General features: G+C 35.6%; 1 protein-coding gene across 1 annotated transcript in view; it reads right to left on the minus strand.

The window, feature by feature from the left end:
* LOC135224699 (uncharacterized) overlaps positions 1 to 19,241 on the minus strand; it is a 100,832-nt gene extending 81,591 nt beyond the window's left edge. The window contains exons 1-2 of the mRNA XM_064263969.1: positions 19,103 to 19,241; positions 17,916 to 18,525 (exon numbers count right to left, since the gene is read on the minus strand). Coding sequence (XP_064120039.1) covers positions 17,916 to 18,353 — 438 coding nt within the window. The 5' untranslated portion in view covers positions 18,354 to 18,525; positions 19,103 to 19,241. The remainder of the gene's footprint in view (positions 1 to 17,915; positions 18,526 to 19,102) is intronic.
* Between the last annotated feature and the right edge of the window lie 3,346 nt (positions 19,242 to 22,587).

Here is a 22,587-nt window from a genome sequence, read left to right on the forward strand (position 1 = left end):
TATAATCAGTGTTGATTTCACGTAAGGGATGTTTTTAAATCTAACTTTTACGAAGGTATCTTCGCAGCAGTGGAGTAAGGATGTATCATGATCTATTGGTCAACGGAATGACTTGGACTAGATTCGTGTAAGGGAAACCCCAGTTTTTCCTTGGAGTAATATGCTCAGATCTGCTTTTTATAGGATGAAGAGGCTGATGGAACTGGCAACATAATGCCCTAACAGAGGCTAAGAGTCAAATAATCTAGATCAAGAAGGCTTAACAAAATAATATGAGTTTTGCTTATCACCAGCCAAACTTGTAATCACCCATCTGGATGTCTTTAAAAAAATTATATGTAATGTGAAACTATTAAGGGATCGTGTGCTTTATCACCGCTTTAGGTGAAATTGTCAGCCAGCAAAAGGTACTTTGTTATTTCGAACATTATAAATGGAAAGATCATATTAATATTCTGTCTCAAAGTAAGAGAGGTATTTCCACTTCTTGTTTACCATTTATGCTCTATGCCACAGCTCACGGATTCATGAACTTAGAGATGTCTCTCTCTGGTTTCCTGTCATTATAAATGCTATTGTACTACAACGCTTCAATGTATTTTACTTGTTTCAAAGAAAGGGCTTTCTTGCTAATGAAGGCAAACATTAATGGAGAATCGGTTTCAACCGACAATTGAATTAGGGAAAACACGGGCAAAAGGAACCCGTGCAAAACTAATTCAGGCTTATGTCTCGAAACGATGTCTACTGCTCTCACTCACTAGAACCATATTTCAATTTTCATTTTATAATCTTTCATAATCTTAGTCGAAACGAGCAGGTCACGACATGACGGTGACAAGAGTCTACAAGTTAAATACTGTTTTGGTTATATATTTATTCTCTTGGTTCTATTTTTTATTCTCTTGGTTATACGCCAAAAATTTTAGTGATTTACCATTAAAATATGCAGTAATGTGTATTTCAGTCTTTATCCAAGAATCAAATATACATATATATATATATATATATATATATATATATATATATATATATATATATATATATATATATTCTTTCTTTCATCTTTCATAAGTCAAATTGGTTTCTAAAAGTCAGAAGTAGTTGGATTGGCAAGAAAATAATTCCAAAGTAACTTTTTGTCTAATTTAATTTTATTAGGAAACGTCAATATATTATCAGTAAGCATTCTGTGCATTGAAATTTTAAATGACAAATCAGTGGTAACGTAAAAACATATCTCTTTGTCATCAGCACAACTGAACTAATGAAAAATGGTGGCCGGTTTGACATCGGATGGTGAGGCAGCTTCAGGAGGAGTATTATTTCTGAGAAGCCATTGTGGCTTATAAATACCAACCTAAAATTGAGCGGTGCACTGTAGGCATTACTTAATGTTCTACGCAGAGTCCCTTAGGTCCCTAGCTGCAACCACTTTCATTCCTTTTGGTATACCTCCGTTTATATTTTCTTCCATCTCTCTTTCCACCCTCCCCTTACTATTCATTCATAGTGCAACTGAGAGGTTTTCCTCCTATTACATCTTTCAAACCTTTTCACTGTCAACTTCCGTTTCAGTGTGGATGGTCTCATAGGTCCCAACGCTTGACCTAAGTTTTTTTTGTTTTTTTTAAGATATCAAAGTATGGAAGAAGAAGTAAAACATTGGATACAGGCAGGCTGGAACAACTGGAGAGCGGCCTGTGGAGTTCTTTGTGACAAAAGAGTACCTCTGATGTTAAAAGGAAAATTTCACAAGACAGTGGTAAGAACAGCAATGCTGTATGGTATGGAAACAGCAAGCGTGAGAAAGACAGAGGAGGGGAAGATGGATGGGGCAGAAATGAGAATGCTTAGATGAATATTTGGGGTGACAAGAGAGGATAGGATCAGAAATGACTGCATAAGGGGGTCGACTAAGGTGGTGGAAGTATCAAAGAAAATGCAGGAGGGGAGGCTGAGATGGTATGGACACCTGTTGAGGAGAGATGAGGACATCGCTGGGAGACATTCTGTGGGGATGGAGGTTCAAGGAAGAAGAAGAAGAGGGAGACCAAGAAAGAGATTGAAGGACTGTGTGAGAGGAGATTTACATGAGAAGGGAATTGATGAGGCAGAAGTGCAGGATAGAAATAGATGGAAACTGCTCATCCGAATTGGTGACCCCATATATTCAAATGGCAACCAGCTGGGAAGAAGAAGAAGAAAGAAGGCATCGCTAATTCGACATTATAGGATTTAACTATCATTATAGAAATTCAACCGGCACTTAGGCAAATTTCCATTCAAGATCGAAAAGTTTGGATAGCAAGCGCAGTTTCAGCTTTCAGAAAGAATGATAACAATGATCAGCATTGCGTGGGATGAAAAAGAAAAATGTAAAGTATCGTATATGAATATACTTTAGTTTATATTGTATATATAATAAATGTATAATATTTAGGTATATATATATATATATATATATATATATATATTACACACACACACACACATATATATATATATATATATATATATATATATATATATATATATATTACACAACATTACTCACTATATTGCTTCATAATTGAAATTGGTTTCTAACAGTGAGAAGTAGATGGACTGGCAAGAAAATAATTTGCGAGTAACTTTTTACCTGATTTAATTTTATCAGGAAACGTCAATATATTATCAGTAAGCATACAGTGCATCGAAATTTTTAATGATCAGATTAGTTTTACGTAAAAACATATCTCTTTGTCATCAGTATAACTGAACTAATAATGAACCAAGGCGCCCACCTTGGCATCGGACGGTGTCGCAACTGTTAAGGTGTTTCACCTATTTCTGATAAGCCCTTGTGGCTTTAAAAATACCAACCTAATAAGAGGGTAGGGCCGTCAGTGTACATTGAACGGGTGCACTGTAGGCATTAGTTAATGTTCTACGCAGCGTCCCTCCGGTCCCTAGCTGCAACCACTTTTATTCCTTTTAGCGTACCTCCGTTTATATTTCTTTACATCTTTCTTTTCACCCCCTCCAAATTATTCATTCATAGTGCAACTGCGATGTTTTCCTCTTATTACACCTTTCAAACTTGTTTACTGTCAACTTCCGTTTCATTGTGGATGGTTTCATAGGTCCCACTGCTTGACCTAAATTTTTTTTTTTTTTTAGATATCAAAGAATGCATCATTACTTCGACATTATAGGGTTCAACTATCCTTATAAAAATTCAACCGTCACTTAGGCAAATTTCCATACATCTTTCAGAGACAATGATAAACAATGATCAGCATTGCATGAGATAAAAAAAAATATAAACATTTTTTAGTCCATTTCATGTGTAGATATTTCCTGGTGTCAATATTTTTTTCATATGAATAGTTTTATCATTTTCATAATGTTATCATTTCCTTCAGTGACGTCATTTCTTGTAAAATAAATATTAAATTACTTTGGTAGGAACCTGATAATATCTGTCATATAATAGTAAAACCCTTACAATTTGTCAATGGGATAAACACGCAAGAAAATGAAAAGTAATGAGTTAAAAGCTGCAGTGATGTATATGAGACATTTTCCAAAATACAAAAAGGTTAAAAACTAGGAACTTTAGCCAACTGTCTTTAACCATTTAGTGTTTTGGAAAAATACATTATCCTATATATTATTCCCCCTTTTAACTCATTATCTCCGGTCACGGCAAAGTGATGCACCATAGATAATAAACAGTAAATTTAATTTCGGTTGCCAACTAGTTTTGTTTTTATCATTGGCCTATCAGATACAATTATATTACTGTCTCCATTTAATGGAAAACTTGAAGGTATAGGGTTATTAGGTAATATGGCAATTAATTATAGTACCCAATATATTTCTTTAGAAAAGAATATCCGAATTATATCTCTGATTAGATATCTAATTAAATTACCTATTTGATTTCCTTAGAATGGAATATCCGAATTATATCTCTGATTAGAGATCTAATTATATTACCTATTTGATTTCCTTAGAATGGAATATCCGAATTATATCTCTGATTAGAGATCTAACTCTATTATTCATTATATTTCTTTAGAGTAGAATATCCGAGTTATATCTCTCTGATTAGAGATCTAAAAATGAAATTCATTCGCCAAGAATGGTGTTTCCGTATCACACCGATTCATGATGAAGGCAGCTTTCTTCATTTCCCTTGCTTATACGGTTCTCAGTGAGCTATGCAATTTTTAATAGAAAACGTGAATTCATGGTTTTTGCGCCTCAACTAATACATTCTTTGTTTTGGGAACTTCTCTTTTGTTATTTTATACTTTTTTTTTTTTTTTTTTTTTTTTGCATCAAAGATGTTTCTAAATCCACAAAGTTTTGCTGAAGCTGTTTTTGCAGAGGTGAAACAAGGACTTTTATTATTTTATACTTTTTTTTTGGCATCAAAGATGTTTCGAAATGTAATTTTTGTTAAGATATTTTTGCAGAGGTGAAACAAGGATGACTGACTAACCGGAACTTCTCTTTTATTATTTTATACTTTTTTTTTCAACAAATATGTTTCTAAATCCAATTTTTGCGAAGTTATTTTTGCAAAAATGAAAACAAGGATGACTGGCTAACTGATGGAAATTTATATTCAGGTAGAGAATCCCTCATCTTTTCTTTGGGGTCATTCGATTAACTGCGTTTTTTTTTTTTTCTTAAGAATGAAGAGGCCGATGGAACTGGCAACGCAATGCCCCTCGCATAGTTTAAGAGTGAAATATTCTAGATAAAGAAGGCAGAACAAAACAATATAAGACTAGACTCAGAAGTGGGGATTAACAGACCTCGAACCTTGTATTGGGTCGTAAACTGCACTGGTCTGGGCACTAATTATTTAAGTTGCCCTTCAACCGTTCACAGAAAAACTATTTGCTTAAATATAGAGTAGAATTCCCGTAGACTTGTTGTACTACTCAAACTATTTCTATCGTAATTCATTCCAAGAATTACTTACTGGCAGTATTATTTCGCTATAATGAAGGATAGGATATTTGATTTATTTATTAGAATGAAAATGTTGAAAATAAATAATGTGTAGTAAAAAAAATTATTTCTAATAAAATATAGCGTATTTTAATTTTCGTTGATGATACAATACTCTATTGCCGTAGATTTTAGCACAAGGGTTGAGTAAGCTGCAGGTCGGAGCACGCCTTGTTTAATAATCGGTGAGAATTACCTGTTTCTGAGCAGAACAGAAGCTATCAAAAATCTAAATTTTTTTGTTTGAAAATTATATTTCCTATATTTTAAGGTCTTCATATCCATCAGGGTGAAATTGATTCCAAAATATAGCAGAGCTATGATGGCTAAATATATATATATATATATATATATATATATATATATATATATATATATATATATATATATATATATATATATATATATATATATATATATATATATATATATATATATATATATATATATATATATATAATATATATATATATATATATATATATATATATATATATAATATGTATATATAGTGTGTGTGCAACACTAAAATCCAGTCTGGACATTGTCAATTAAAGTGGTTTTATGCCAACACAGAATTTTTTTTCCTTTGCAAAACCAATAGATTAAATTTTTCTCGTGGTAGGCTCAATTTTTATAATTAATTTACCTGCAGTTATATAACTAGATTGTAAGTAGGTCATGCAATATTCAACAGAAAATTTTACTTGCACCTCTTTCCTCTTGAAAAAGGTGCATGTTGCAATTTAGTATATGATATTTTGTTGCAGAAGAACAATTAATCATATATTCAATGTTTTTCTTTTTATAGAGAAGTTATAAACCACCCACTAACTGTTTGCGTCGAGCGAACGGTCTAAAATACAATATATTCATGCAACATACAAAAAAATGGCTAATATTTATATGTCCAACCATTCTAAAGATAGTTTATGAGGCATAAAATGCTTGGGGAAAAATGAATAAAAAAATTTAACTAAATAAAACTCTTCAAGGTCATGCATTGGCGAACTCGGTCATGCAGGGTCATTAATGATTAAAGACATTAGAGGCTAAAGGGTTTTCGTTCAGGGCGCTACTCACGATCATTTTTTTTTATTCCCAGACCTCAGCTGACTCATCCTGTTAGCGCACGTGTGTTTGCGCATTATTGAAAATGCGTGCATGCGCACACACACATTATATATATACATGTGTGTATATGTATACTACATACATGCATATATATATATATATATATCTAATAAAAGGAGCCCATAAAAACACCAAAATGTTAGAGAGAAAAGTACTATATTTCAGAGGACTGCTGTCTCTCTCTTCAGGTATATGAATGAGAAAAGTTTACAGAAAAGGTGGTATTTATACCAAGAGATTCGTCCACAAGTAGCCAATTTAGGTCACCCCCCGCTGATATCTTCCTTTAATCTTCTTAGCGTTGGTTGATGAACACTGCGTCGACGATGTCGGATGTCCAATTCCCTTTTGAGATGTTCATTACCTGCTTCTCTTTTATTAAGGCCGATTCCATCATTTGACTCTTGTACCGGCAGTTGCTGCTATAAATTACACGTGACATATTCCAGTTTATTCTATGGTTATGTTCATTTATATGATTGAAAATAGCCGAGTTCTGTTGTCCATACCTAACTGACCGTTTGTGTTGTATTAATCTCTGGGGAAGTGATTTACCTGTAAATCCGATGTAAGATTGGTCACAGTCCTGGCATGGGATCTCATATACCCCAGAGTCTTTGGGCGATGTCTTTTGTTGGACGTTAATCAGGGATTTGGCTAAGGTATTTGGGTAAGGTAAATGCAAAAAGGGTTGGATTTCCCAAGGGTGTGAGTTACTCTCTTAATCGTCTCCAGGTGGGGAATTTTTATTTTATTGTTGGGTGTGTCTCTGGTCTTGTCTTTAGGGGGTCGGTAGAAAATTACGTTTGCTTTTTGAATTCTTTCTCAATTATATGGTCAGGATACTTTAAAGATGAAAGTTGCTTGCGAATTAGTTCAAATTCTTTTTCAGGAAAATCTGGGAACAAATTCGTAAGGCTCTTAAGAATAGGTTGCTAGCTAGACCTATCTTGATGGTATTGTCATGATAGCTAAAATAGTGAATATATGAAAGTGAGAACGTTGGTTTTCTGTATATGGTAAATTTGTATTCTGTCGTGTCTCTGATTATTAAAACATCAAGAAAAGGAATTTTGTTGTCTGTTTCCCATTCAACTTTAAATTTGATGCTGGGCACTAATGCGTTTAATTTTGAGAGGAATTCATTAAAATTACCCCACTTATTATCCCAAAATGTTAGTAGTCATCCACGTATCTCATCCACAGCATGGTTTTGGGTTTTATTGCATTTATTACTGTAGTTTCAAAGTATTCCATGTACAGATTGGCTAAAATAGGACTTAAAGGACTATCCATACTACACCCGAATTTTGCTTGTAGAATGATTCCCCTAAATTGGCTTACTTGTGGACGAATCTCTTGGTATAAATACCACCTTTTCTGTAAACTTTTCTCAATTCATATACCTGAAGAGAGAGACAGCAGTCTCTGAAATATAGTAACTTTTTCTCTCTACATTTGGTGTTTTTATGGGCTCCTTTTATTAGATGGAATTCTGTTGTTACAGGAACACTTTTACCAGTCATTGTCAGCCCATTATGGAATTCAACGCCTTTCCACGATTCTTCACTCACTTCCAGAAGTCAAGCCTGTTTTTGCCGCAAGTTTGAAAAAGAACTGAACAGACTATACACCGGCTGAAAAACCAAAAGTTTACAGAAAAGGTGGTATTATACCAAGAGATTCGTCCACAAGTAAGCCAATTTAGGTCACCCCCGCTGATAATCTTCCTTTAATCTTCTTAAGCGTTGGTTGAATGAACACTGCGGACCACGTATACAGGTTATCTGATTTCATTCTGTTCCCGACATTGCTGCCTATAATAGCGTGACTCATTCCAAACAGACTTTTACGCAAGTTAAATAACCTAATAGATAATAGCGCATGGAATAATCTTGAACAACAAGACAAAGTTTTAGTTTTTAAACTTATCCAACACCCCACTTACTGTAAATCAACATTTAGTTTTAAAATTTAGGCTTATCCTTTGCCCTAATGCCAGACCGCAAAAACAACCTAGACTTCATAGTGGCTTTTGATAAATTCATATCTGACAAAAAACTACAGCCGTGAAGAGATATGTTTAAAAGGAGTGTTACTAAATGCTTTAACTGACCTTCATAAGAAATATCCTGTTCCCCGCAGATTCATGATAGCCATCCACTCCTGCTAAAAAAGTTAGATGTTATAATAAGCCTTGACGTAGACTCCCTATTCACAAAAGTACCAGTACCACGTTCTTCAGTTTTTAAGGGAAAAATTATCCCCTATTCAGATCATTTCCCTTTGGCACTTGACAAAATAATAAAATTAGTTGAATTATGTGCATCTAATAACGTATTTTCATTCGGGGAATCATTCTACAAGCAAAAATTCGGGTGTAGTATGGGTAGTCCTTTAAGTCCTATTTTAGCCAATCTGTACATGGAATACTTTGAAACTACAGTAATAAATGCAATCAAAACCCAAAGAACCATGCTGTGGATGAGATACGTGGATGACATACTAACATTTTGGGATATAAGTGGGGTAATTTTAATGAATTCCTCTCAAAATTAAACGCATTAGTGCCCAGCATCAAATTTAAAGTTGAATGGGAAACAGACAACAAAATTCCTTTTCTTGATGTTTTAATAATCAGAGACACGACAGAATACAAATTTACATATACAGAAAACCAACGTTCTCACTTTCATATATTCACTATTTTAGCTATCATGACAATACCATCAAGATAGGTCTAGCTAGCAACCTATTCTTAAGAGCCTTACGAATTTGTTCCCCAGATTTCCTGGAAAAAGAATTTGAACTAATTCGCAAGCAACTTTCATCTTTAAAGTATCCTGACCTATATTGAGAAAGCAATTCAAAAAGCAAACGTAATTTTCTACCGACCCCTAAAGACAAGACAGAGACACACCCAACAATAAATAAAAACTTCCCCACCTGGAGACGATTAAGAGAGTAACTCACACCCTTGGGAATCCAACCCTTTTGCATTTACCTACCCAAATACCTTAGCCAAATCCCTGGATTAACGTCCAACAAAGACATCGCCCAAAGACTCTGGGGTATATGAAGATCCCATGCCAGGACTGTGACCAATCTTACATCGGGATTTACAGGTAAATCACTTCCCCAGAGATTAATACAACACAAACGGTCAGTTAGGTATGGACAAACAGAACTCGGCTATTTCAATCATATAAATGAACATAACCATAGAATAAACTGAATATGTCACGTGTAATTTATAGCAGCAACTGCCGGTACAAGAGTCAAATGATGGAATCGGCCTTAATAAAAAGAGAAGCAGGTAATGAACATCTCAAAAGGGAATTGGACAATCCGACATCGTCGACGCAGTGTTCATTCAACCAACGCTTAAGAAGATTAAAGGAAGATTATCAGCGGGGGTGACCTAAATTGGGCTTACTTGTGGACGAATCTCTTGGTATAAATACCACCTTTTCTGTAAACTTTTCTCATTCATATACCTGAAGAGAGAGACAGCATCTCTGAAATATAGTACTTTTCTCTCTACATTTTGGTGTTTTTATGGGCTCCTTTTATTAGATGGAATTCTGTTGTTACAGAACACTTTTACCAGTTCATATAGATATATATATATATATATATATATATATATATATATATATATATAAATAAACGTAAGTATATCTGTGCGTCTGTGTGAGTGTATGTGGGCTTGTGTTTGTAAATGTCTAAGTGTATTTGTCTAGAGATGAATACTTAGATATATTTCTTGATTCACTCAAGAAATTAGAATCAATTTTTTGATTCGCTCAAGAAATTAAAATTGTAAAAAAAAAGACCAAAGTACCTCATAAGAAAAAGTGACAGCGTTTCAAAAAAAGATTTGATAAGGCTCATAAGCCAGATCGCTTATTGCAAAAAGGATATTGTACTTGGTTTAAAATACGTACTTAACATTAATTACAGATCTCTAAAACACGACTATGTGTGTTCCTTAAAAATATAGCCGGCAGTTGCTTCTCACCTTGCAATATCCAGTTTGCAAGCAGCGTGAGAATGAACAAAGTAATGGAACCAATTTCGTCTCTTAATTATGACTTGGTCTATAAACCTTCCATGAACTTTGTCAAAAACAGACGCATATTCCAGCATATTTCTAACATTATTCATCAATTTAACGAAATCTTGATAAGATATTCATAATATTCCAGGCTCTGAGGGTTTCAACAGTAATGATATCAAGTTGAAGAAAATACAAGAACATAAGATCAAATAAAACCGAATGAATTCCATTGTATCATTAAACTTAAAATCGGTCATAACGGTAGATATATGTACATATATATACATATACATACACACACATATATATATATATATATATATATATATATATATATATATATATATTTATAAACATGTATGTGTATAAATATATATATGAATATATATAGGTACATATATTTAATATATGAATGAATATTTGTCACTTATACAAGCGTGACTCTTTCGATATTCACAATTCGTTTACTCTCATCTCTATCTCTCTCTCCTCTCCTCTCTCTTTAATTTAATATATCATAATATTAATAGATATATTATTATATTATATTATATAGATATAATATAATATATAACGTATATGATACCTGCATAGTACTGAATTCTTTGCATGACGAGTAGACTAAAGGAGTGGAAGCATTAACAGAGGCCAGAATTCCTGTGCATGAGCGCGTTTGGCGTGATCTAAACGAAGTCCATTTAACCCTGGAGGAAGTTCGTTTAACCTTATTGATCGAGTTTTTTTAATTTTTTTTTTTTTTGCTTCATGACGGGAATAAGTTTCGTTTTAACTTATAAACAGGAAGAGGGAGCGCTCTGGTACTTTCTTGTAGCTCTGTCAGTCTTCGAGATTAGTTGACGTTTCGAGATTACTTGACAAGTAGGTTTAACCTAATTAGTTGCATTTTATGGGGAAAACCTACTCTCCAGAAGCGTAGGACGAAGGTACGTTCATTCTGCACACTTATACCCGGTACACTGTAAGCATTTCTTAATGGTCTTTGCTGCGTCCCTTCGGCCACCACCTGCAACCTCTTTCATTCATTTTACTGTACCTCCGTTCATATTCTTTCTTCTATTTGACTTTCCACCCTTTTTAACAATTGTTTCATAGTGCAACTGCGAGGTTTTCCTCCTGTTTCCCTTTCAGCGCTGAATGACCTCATGAGTCCCAGCGCTGGGTCTTTGGCCTAAATTCTATATATGATACTTTTATTCCATAGTAGTCACACATTAGCTCTATACAGATGCGTTTTAGTGTAATACAAGAAATGCGTAAGTATACATGATGACAGATAGGTACCCATAAATACCATTGAAATAAATTAGCATGAGTAACTTTGCCAAATGTTGAGGCAATTTTGTTGAATTGACTCAAATCCATCACATTTACCAATCGTACTGGTATTTACGGGTCACCAGCATTTATGTTCGGTTACTAATTCATGATTGTTTACCCTTGCTCATACATATTTGTCGTTTTAAAAATCGTAAGCTACTTTTATGCCTTTTGAAATAAATAGAAAATGAATGATAAGAGGTTTCAATGAAGTTGGAAAATGCTAGTGATTCAGACAGAGGAAGAAGTGTTATATATATTAATATATCATAGATATATATATATATTATAATTATTATATAATATATATATACTATATATATAAGAATTTGGCTTTCCTCTCGGTCTGGATCAGCAATTGTTCACATGCCCGTTTTACTCCTTAGGGGGTTAGTGCCGTCAGTACACCTCATGCGGCACACTGTAGCAAGGTCCTTTACATATACTCGGAGAGTATATTTAAAGGACCTTGACTGTAGGTATTGTTTTAGGTTCTTCGCATTCCATCGGCCCCTAGCTGCAACCCCTTTCATTTCTTTTACTGTACCGCCGTTCATATTCTCTTTCTTCCATCTTACTTTCCACCCTCACTTCACAATTGATTCATGTTGATTCATGGGGCAGCTGCTTTGAGGTTTTCCTCCTGTGATTCCTTTCTAGCCTTTTTTTACTCTCAATTTCCGTTCCAGCGCTGAATGACCTCATAGGTCCCAGGTCTGTGCGTAAATTCTATATTCTAATCTATTAAGCCTATAAAAAGCTTACGAAAAATGGCAATTTCCTCCGGGATAAGGAGAGGGGTTTCATGTCATATTTATGCAGACAAAATCCGAAACAATGTCGCCTGTACTTCTAATAGTTTTGCAATTTTCATTAAAAAAATGAAAAGAAAAAAATAATTATGTCGCAGTGTTCAACTGAATATTATTCATACCCTGAACAAGTACCACGTAAGCCATCTGCAGTTTGACAAAATGTCACGTTTCGTATTCAAAATTCAAAACTGTAACGATGGAATTAGAAGCCTTTTGAATTTCTTCCATGAATTCCGATCCATTTTAAATGGTTTTGATGGATGTATTCACAGGGTGAGTTCCACCAAGGGGCTATAAAGTGTTGACTAATTCATGGAGCACATTCTTTACCTCTTGAAGTATATACTCCATTCCCTCTCGACTCCAAAGCAACCTAAAATTGTTCGTATTCGTTCGAGTAATTAGACCTTACTAAAGGTTCTTGGCACCATCCATTCGGGCCCCAGCTGAACACACCTTTCTGCCTTTTACTTTTCATTCAGTTCTCACTGGTTTCTTCCTACCTAGATGTCCAACTTCTTTAATAATCTATCTTTCCTCCAATTTTCCCCCCTCACTTGAGAGAAAGTCCTACTGGTTGACCTTGTGAGGATTGAAAGTACGACCCTATCTGTCTCGTGTAATAATAATGATAATAATAATAGTGGCGAATAACTCCACAAGGGTGTAAGCACGAATATATATTTAAGCAATATAAACAATTCATTATGTATATATTTTTAATGTATGTTTACACTTGCACCATAATGGATTTCTTCGCCATTTAAGTGACTCATGAGATTATGTGATTTTATGAGTAACATAATAATAATAATAATAATAATAATAATAATAATAATAATAATAAGAGACTCTGGGAAAACATATGGAACATCCGGCATCACACAACAAACATGCAACATGGCTCCAGGAAGTCAAGGCTGAAGAAACAGGGAGAATAAAACAAAGATTCACTGACATCAAGACAGACACCAACTACAGAAAATGCCAAGCTGGAAAGCCCCAGGTCCCGATGAAGTCCACGGATACTGGCTCAAAAACTTCAAGGCCCTACACCCAAAAATAGCAGAACAACTCCAGCATTGTATCACAAATCACCATGCGCCCAAATGGATGACCACAGGAAGAACATCCTTAGTACAAAAAGACAAGAGTAAGGGAAATATAGCCAGTAACTACAGGCCTATCACCTGCCTACCAATAATGTGGAAGTTACTAACAGGTATCATCAGTGAAAGGCTATACAACTACCTAGAGGAGACAAACAAACCATCCACCCCCACCAACAGAAAGGCTGCAGAAGGAAGTGTAGGGGCACAAAAGACCAGCTCCTGATAGACAAAATGGTAATGAACGAAACAGTAGGAGAAGGAGACCAACCTAAGCATGGCATGGATAGATATAAGAAGCCTTCGACATGATACCACAAACATGGCTAATAGAATGCCTGAAAATATATGGGGCAGAAGAAAATACTATCAGCTTCCTCAAAAACACAATGCGCAACTGAAATACAATACTTACAAGCTCCGGAATAAGGCTAGCAGATTTTAACATCAGGAGAGGGATCCTCCAAGGCGACTCACTGTCCCGACTACTCTTCGTAGTAGCCATGATTTCCATGACAAAAGTACTGCGGAAGATGGATGCTGGGTACCAATTCAAGAAAAGAGGCAACAGAATTAACTATCTAATGCTCATGGACGACATCAAGCTGTATGGTAAGAGCATCAAGGAAATAGATACCCTAATCCAGACTGTAAGGATTGTATCTGGGGACGTCAGGAAGGAGTTTGGAATAGAAAAATGTACCTTAGTCAACATACAAAAGGGCAAAGTAACAAGGACTGAAGGGATAAAGCTACCAGATGGGATACAAATACCTGGGAATAATGGAAGGAGGGGATATAAAACACCAAGAGATGAAGGACACGATCAGGAAAGAATATATGCAGAAACTCAAGGCGATACTCAAGTCGAAGCTCAACACCGGAAATATGATAAAAGCCATAAACTCATGGGCAGTGCCAGTAATCAGATACAGTGCAGGAATAGTGGAATGGACGAAGGCAGAACTCCGCAGCATAGACCAGAAAACTAGGAAACATATGACAATACACAAAGCACTACACCCAAGAGCAAATACGGACAGACTATACATAACACGAAAGGAAGGAGGGAGAGGACTACTAAGTATAGAGGACTGCGTCAACATCGAGAAAACAGAGCACTGGGGCAATATCTGCAAACCAGTGAAGACGAGTGGCTCAAGAGTGCATGGGAAGGAGGACTGATAAAAGTAGACGAAGACCCACAAATATACAGGGACAGGAGAATGACAGACAGAACAGAGGAATGGCACAATAAACCAATGCACGAACAATACACGAGACAGACTAAAGAACTAGCCAGCGATGACACATGGCAATGGCTACAGAGGGGAGAGCTCAAGAAGAAAACTGAAGGAATGATAACAGCGGCACAAGATCAGGCACTAAGAACCAGATATGTTCAAAGAACGATAGACGGAAATAACAACTCTCCCATATGTAGGAAGTGCAATACGAAAAATTAAACCATAAACCACATAGCAAGCGAATCTCCGGCACTTGCACAGAACCAGTACAAAAAGAGGCATGATTCAGTAGCAAAAGCCCTCCAATGGAGCCTGTGCAAGAAACATCAGCTACCTTGCAGTAATAAGTGGTACGAGCACCAACCTGAAGGAGTGATAGAAAACGATCACGCAAAGATCCTCTGTTAATATGGTATCAGAACAGATAGGGTGATACGTGCAAATAGACCAGACGTGACGTTGATTGACAAAATCAAGAAGAAAGTATCACTCATTGATGTCGCAATACTATCAGAGTTGAAGAGAAAGAGAGGGAAAAAATGGATAAGTATCAAGATCTGAAAATAGAAATAAGAAGGATATGGGATATGTCAGTGGAAAATTGTACCCATAATCATAGGAACACTAGACACGTTCCAAGAATCCTGAAAAGGAATCTAGAAAAACTAGAGGCTGAAGTAGCTCCAGGACTCATGCAGAAGAGTGTGATCCTAGAAACGGCGCACATAGTAAGAAAAGTGATGGACTCCTAAGGAGGCAGGATGCAACCCGGAACCCCACACTATAAATACCACCCAGTCGAATTGGAGGACTGTGATAGAGCAAAAATATATATATATATATATATAAAATAATAATAATAATAATATTAATAATAATAATAATAATAATGATATAATATTCTCGACGTCAGTAAAACAGCAAAATATTTTGCAGAAGAATTATTTTTCCGCTTTAGATGAATTGTTCAGTTCCATTTGTGTTATCTAAGCCGACGCTATTTCAGTCTTGAATGCGGCTTATTCATTGTCCTGCGTCTTACATACTTCTCAAAAACCATGAAGTTTTGTTTTCCACTCTCTAAAATTCACAACATTTGTGGTCAAGTAAAATATCTAGAAGACAGCTCTCTCTCTGAGAGTCTCCGTCCGTGTGTTGAAAATTAGATGAATATTGGAGATATCGAACAAATTCTTAAATGGAATGACAGAGACTGAACTTTTTATCTCTCTCTCTCTCTCTCTCTCTATCTCGTACGATTCTGTAATGAAACAACAAGTGACTGAAACAAAAGAGGTGAATTTGAAATATCTCCGTGACATTTAAGTCTTGGTTAGAATTGCTAAGCACGTCAGATAAACAAACAGAATAAAAGCCAAAAGATTAGTTTTATATTTGAGAATAATCACTAATGCGACACCCCATTTCCAGTACTAAATTCAAAAGAGATACCAAGTGCAATCATGATATATAAATTTTATATCTTAGAAAGTACAATTATAAAATGTCATATATATATATATATATATATATATATATATATATATAATATATATATATATAAGATAAATACATATATACATATATATGACATTTTAGAATGGTACTTTCTAAGATATAAAATTTATATATCATGATTTGTTTCACTTGGTATTACTTTTGCATTTATATATATATATATATATATTTCTTTATATATATATATATATATATTTATATATATAATATAAGATAAACAATAACTGATAACGTCATTTCAGGTCAATCATTTCAAAATTCTGTCAACTTAACAGAAAAAAATCAGATGAAATACATATGATAATCCTGTTGAGATCTTGATTGCTAACAAATTACTCCAAGCAAATCTAATGCCAAAGAAAGAAAGTTTCCTCCTAATAAAATAAATGAAGCCAGGTGATCTCTCCTAAAATCTTTTGAACATGAAAGAATAAGTAAAGGGAAAACCCTTCTTAATGTCCTCTTTCATCTTCTTCGCTACACCTATCCCGAAGCAAAGGGTCGGTTGCCACAATACTCCTTCTTCAACTACTTCACTCGGCGGTATCCTCCGCTAAACCCTTCTTCTCCAAATCCTCCTTCATTTTATCACAGCATCTAATCCTTTACCTCCTCCTCGACCTTCGTCCTCTAAGAGGTTCCACCCAAAGTCTCTTCAGTCCCTCTTCTTCACCCATCTCCACCACATACCCAAACCATCTCAGTTTCGACTCTTTTATCACCTCAGTGATCTTTATCCCTCCGGAAGTTCTCATCAATTCTTTATTGAGAGATCCCAAAATCCACATCAGCATCCAAACGCCTCAGTGGCGTGATCGGTATGGCCTTGACCTGCCACCTCAGTGGCCGCGAGCTCGATTCTCGGGCATTCCATTGAGGTGTGAGAGATGTGTATTTCTGGTGATAGAAGTTCACTCTCGACGTGGTTTGGATGTCACATAAAGCCGTTGGTCCCGTTGCGTGGAACCAATGGTTCCACGCAACGTAAAAAAAACTCCATGTTTCTGAACTATATGAGGCTATTTAAAGTGCAAAATACCTTTTTGTTTAGATTATCTGGCCTTTCTTTTATCACATTATACCATTCCTCCTTCCCTCTTGGTGGCCATGTTTCTGAAGCATACTTGTCTTATTAAAGTGTAAAATACCTTTTTGTTTAGTTTATCTGGCCCTATGGATGTTTCCTAATGACCTGGTCAAGTTATTAACATAGCCATAAAGTGTAATTGAGGCTTGAGTGAAATGGGACAATTCTTATTAATAGTATAAACTCAAATTACGTTTTGAGGAACGCAAGATTACGTTGAGGATAAAGTTCAGTGTTAATTTCCCCCAGTCCTATATGATCATTCACGGTTTGATTACAAACTTATTTATAATCCCCAGTCACGATATATATATATATATATATATATATATATATATATATATATATATATATATATATATATATTTACGTATATGCGCGTGTGTGTAATATATATACATATGGTACTACAGGTACATATAGACCTATATATTATACAATTATGTACGTATCATCTTTAAAAGGAGCCCATATATATATATATATATATATATATATATATATATATATATATTAGTATATCAAACAGGTATTAAAGTGATAAACTTGGCAAAGGACTGCAAATAAAAGCCACGTAAGCCTACAGCATTCACTCACCTCGACGCAGGTGGGCTCAGGATACGTGACGCCGTCGTAAGTCTCGTCCATCCAAGGAACGCCGAACTTTTCCACGGGCTCTTTGCTTCCGTCCTTTTTCCGGTCGTCGTCGTCTTCGTCCTCGGCAGGATGCTTCCGGGCGTCCTGCTTGCGACCCTTGTCGTTCGCCTTCCTACCCTTTTCCTCGTCCTTGGAGGGGTCCTTCCGGGCGTCCTGTTTACGCCCTTTAGTGTTCGTTTTAGGCTCGTCGTCCTCGTCCTCTGGAGGAGGCTTCCGGGGATCGCGCTTACGCCCTTTAGTGTTCGTTTTAGGCTCCTCTTCCTCTGGAGGAGGCTTCCGGGAGTCCCGTTTACGACCCTTGTCGTCCATTTTCGGAAGTTCTTCCTCTTCTTCATCCTCGTCTGAAGGATACTTTCGGGTATCCCGTGTGCGAACCATGGCTTTCGTGCGGTCACTGGTGAGGTTAGGTGCTCCTTCGTTCACTCGTCAGTGTTCGTGACCTACTGAACGATTCGTGTAATCGTGTTCTACAGTTCTACTAATCTGCGTTTTCGTTCACGGCAGCATTGAGTGGTTTCACGGTTTAAAAATAACGGTTTTTGTTCAAATTCTGGGAATATGGGAACAGAGGAAAGGAAAATTACTCTCTAGTTATCGTCTGGGTCAATCGAGGCTTTTATTTAATTTTTTTTTAGTAGGTTGGAATGAATACTGTAAGAACAGATGCTTAGTGAATAATAAATTAAGATATCGCTAAAATATACAAGAATATTCGTTAACACTGACATGCGCAAAAATTCGAATGTGTATTACACTGTATTGCTGTACATATATATTCACTAAAATATGTACGTACACATTAAAGCCATATCGCACGCGCAACCGTATACCTAAATCTATGCAAATGCGTTACTATATGGGCACCAAAAGGAAATTATGATCTTTGCATGTAAAATACATAAGAAATGGTAAGAAAAACAATAACACAGGATATCATTTTCCAATCCCCTGGGTAAAATACGAGGTTATAACCCCCCATCAGCTGCTCACGATTTTTTTCTTAAACGCAGTTTATCGATTCACACGAGAAGTTGGATAAATTCAGTTTTTCACCAACATCTATTTTTCTTAGGAAATGGTCACAACTGTATCCACAGGCAACTTCCTTGAGCGTCGTCTATTCGCACCTGTTTATCTCGCACCCATCTCTGATAGGACACGAGGATAGGAAGCAGGTATGTGGTTTAAGTCGTCCACTGAAGTAGGGCGACTTGATGATGAGATCAGTATCACTAAGGCGCTAAACCCGACACTGTTTGCCTGGGAAACGTCCGCCGAGTAACGTTAGTCTGCTTGTTCAAACTGACACGCAGTAATCATCATCGCCTTTAGGCACAAATACCAAGTCATCTGGAAAAATTAGACCAACAGAATAATAGATATATCAATACATGAAATCAATGAAATTAATGAAAAGATAAATAGCTTTCGTAATTAAAAAAAAGCATATTATTTTCATTTAAATGGCTATTGGCAACACAGTCTGGCTGCCTAGAGACGCCCATAACAAACACTTCGTGAAGCCGGACACCGCTATCAATATGTCTCGTTACGCATATACTGTTGCAAAGGAAACATTGCTGACGGTATTGTGATGAGTAAGGAATTTACCACTAAAATTGTTGATTTTATTGGTAAATAAAATTCATGTGGTTTTTATTATTATTATTATTAAATTCCGTATGTATGTTGGATATTATAAATTACATATATATATATATATATATATATATATATATGTGTGTGTGTGTGTGTGTGTGTGTGTGTGTGTAAGAAGTACAGAAGTCTGTAGGAATAGTTATGTAGGAAATATATTAGCTAGGAAAATCTATTAGTAGGGTTATAGTAGATGAAGGAGAGAGAGAGGTAGAAAAGGAATGCAAACCAGGATGTTTGAAAAGTGAGACTCATAAAACCGCTGCCACCACTTTATGTTGGGAGATTTCATTAAGTCTTTCTTTTTGTAGTTTTGGTTTGTATTTGCTTCTCTTTATTTTTTTTTATATGGGGATACCCTTTATCTATACTGTTTTGTGCTTTCTATCTCTCTTAGGAACTTCTGGTTAATTTTGTAGAATAGCCTACTTATCTGGACATCTTGTATATATATACACACATCATAGTAGCCCATCTCTTCCGATAAGTATGACTACAGAATATATATATATATATATGACTGGTAAAAGTGTTCTGTAACAACAGAATTCCATCTAATAAAAGGAGCCCATAAAAACACCAAAATGTAGAGAGAAAAGTACTATATTTCAAAGATTTTCCTGGAAGAAAGAATCACCAATACGAGAAACGACATCTTCGTGCTACGCAGAGTGATATATGGAACTCAATCTAATCTTCGCCTCCTCACTACGGACCACGTATACAGGTATCTGATTTCATTCTGTTCCGACATTGCTGCCTATAATAGCGTGACTCATTCCAACAGACTTTTACGCAAGTTAAATAACCTAATAGATAATAGCGCATGGAATAATCTTGAACAACAAGACAAAGTTTTAAACTTATCCAACACCCCCCTTACTGTAAATCAACATTTAGTTTTAAATTTAGGCTTATCCTTTGCCCTAATGCCAGACCGCAAAAACAACCTAGACTTCATAGTGGCTTTTGATAAATTCATATCTGACAAAAACTACAGCCGTGAAGAGATATGTTTAAAAGGAGTGTTACTAAATGCTTTAACTGACCTTCATAAGAAATATCCTGTTCCCCGCAGATTCATGATAGCCATCCACTCGCTAAAAAAGTTAGATGTTATAATAAGTAGATCCGACAAAGACGGCAAAATTGTAATAATGGACAAAGACTTCTACCTCGACAAATCAACCAGCTCCTTAGCGACACAAATACTTACGAAAACTGACGAAAAATAAATCCAGAACGTTCCACAGAATTTTTTCGGAAAGTAAGATTAATTGGCCAAGACAAAAAGAGTATTGAACTATTAGAGAAATTTAAAGTAATTAATACCCTAAATTACACCTACTTTTATGGTCTTCCCCCAAAAACTCCACAAAGACAATCTTCCATTCAGACCCATCGTTTCATGCGCCGGAGCTTTCAATTACAAAAAAAATTTCTAAATGGTTAGCTGGCCTCCTTTCTCCTTTTTTAGGCACTTTTTCTCCCAGTCACATCAAACATTCGGAAGACTTTTGTCACAAATTCAGAGAAGCACATATACCACTTCACAACATAAAACTTTTAAGCCTTGACGTAGACTCCCTATTCACAAAAGTACCAGTACAGGACGTTCTTCAGTTTTTAAGGGAAAAATTATCCCCCTATTCAGATCATTTCCCTTTGGCACTTGACAAAATAACACATAAAGATTAGTTGAATTATGTGCATCTAATAACGTATTTTCATTCGGGGAATCATTCTACAAGCAAAAATTCGGGTGTAGTATGGGTAGTCCTTTAAGTCCTATTTTAGCCAATCTGTACATGGAATACTTTGAAACTACAGTAATAAATGCAATAAAACCCAAAAACATGCTGTGGATGAGATACATGGATGACATACTAACATTTTGGGATAATAAGTGGGGTAATTTTAATGAATTCCTCTCAAAATTAAACGCATTAGTGCCCAGCATCAAATTTAAAGTTGAATGGGAAACAGACAACAAAATTCCTTTTCTTGATGTTTTAATAATCAGAGACACGACAGAATACAAAATTTACCATATACAGAAAACCAACGTTCTCACTTTCATATATTCACTATTTTAGCTATCATGACAATACCATCAAGATAGGTCTAGCTAGCAACCTATTCTTAAGAGCCTTACGAATTTGTTCCCCAGATTTCCTGGAAAAAGAATTTGAACTAATTCGCAAGCAACTTTCATCTTTAAAGTATCCTGACCATATAATTGAGAAAGCAATTCAAAAAGCAAACGTAATTTTCTACCGACCCCCTAAAGACAAGACCAGAGACACACCCAACAATAAAATAAAAATTCCCCACCTGGAGACGATTAAGAGAGTAACTCACACCCTTGGGAAATCCTACCCAAATACCTTAGCCAAATCCCTGATTAACGTCCAACAAAAGACATCGCCCAAAGACTCTGGGGTATATGAGATCCCATGCCAGGACTGTGACCAATCTTACATCGGATTTACAGGTAAATCACTTCCCCAGAGATTAATACAACACAAACGGTCAGTTAGGTATGGACAACAGAACTCGGCCTATTTCAATCATATAAATGAACATAACCATAGAATAAACTGGAATATGTCACGTGTAATTTATAGCAGCAACTGCCGGTACAAGAGTCAAATGATGGAATCGGCCTTAATAAAAGAGAAGCAGGTAATGAACATCTCAAAAGGGAATTGGACATCCGACATCGTCGATGCAGTGTTCATTCAACCAACGCTTAAGAAGATTAAAGGAAGATTATCAGCGGGGGTGACCTAAATTGGCTTACTTGTGGACGAATCTCTTGGTATAAATACCACTTTTTCTGTAAACTTTTCTCATTCATATACCTGGAGAGAGACAGCAGTCTCTGAAATATAGTACTTTTCTCTCTACATTTTGGTGTTTTTATGGGCTCCTTTTATTAGATATATATATATAT

Source organism: Macrobrachium nipponense, chromosome 12, assembly GCF_015104395.2.
Source record: "Macrobrachium nipponense isolate FS-2020 chromosome 12, ASM1510439v2, whole genome shotgun sequence".
NCBI lineage: Eukaryota > Metazoa > Arthropoda > Malacostraca > Decapoda > Palaemonidae > Macrobrachium > Macrobrachium nipponense.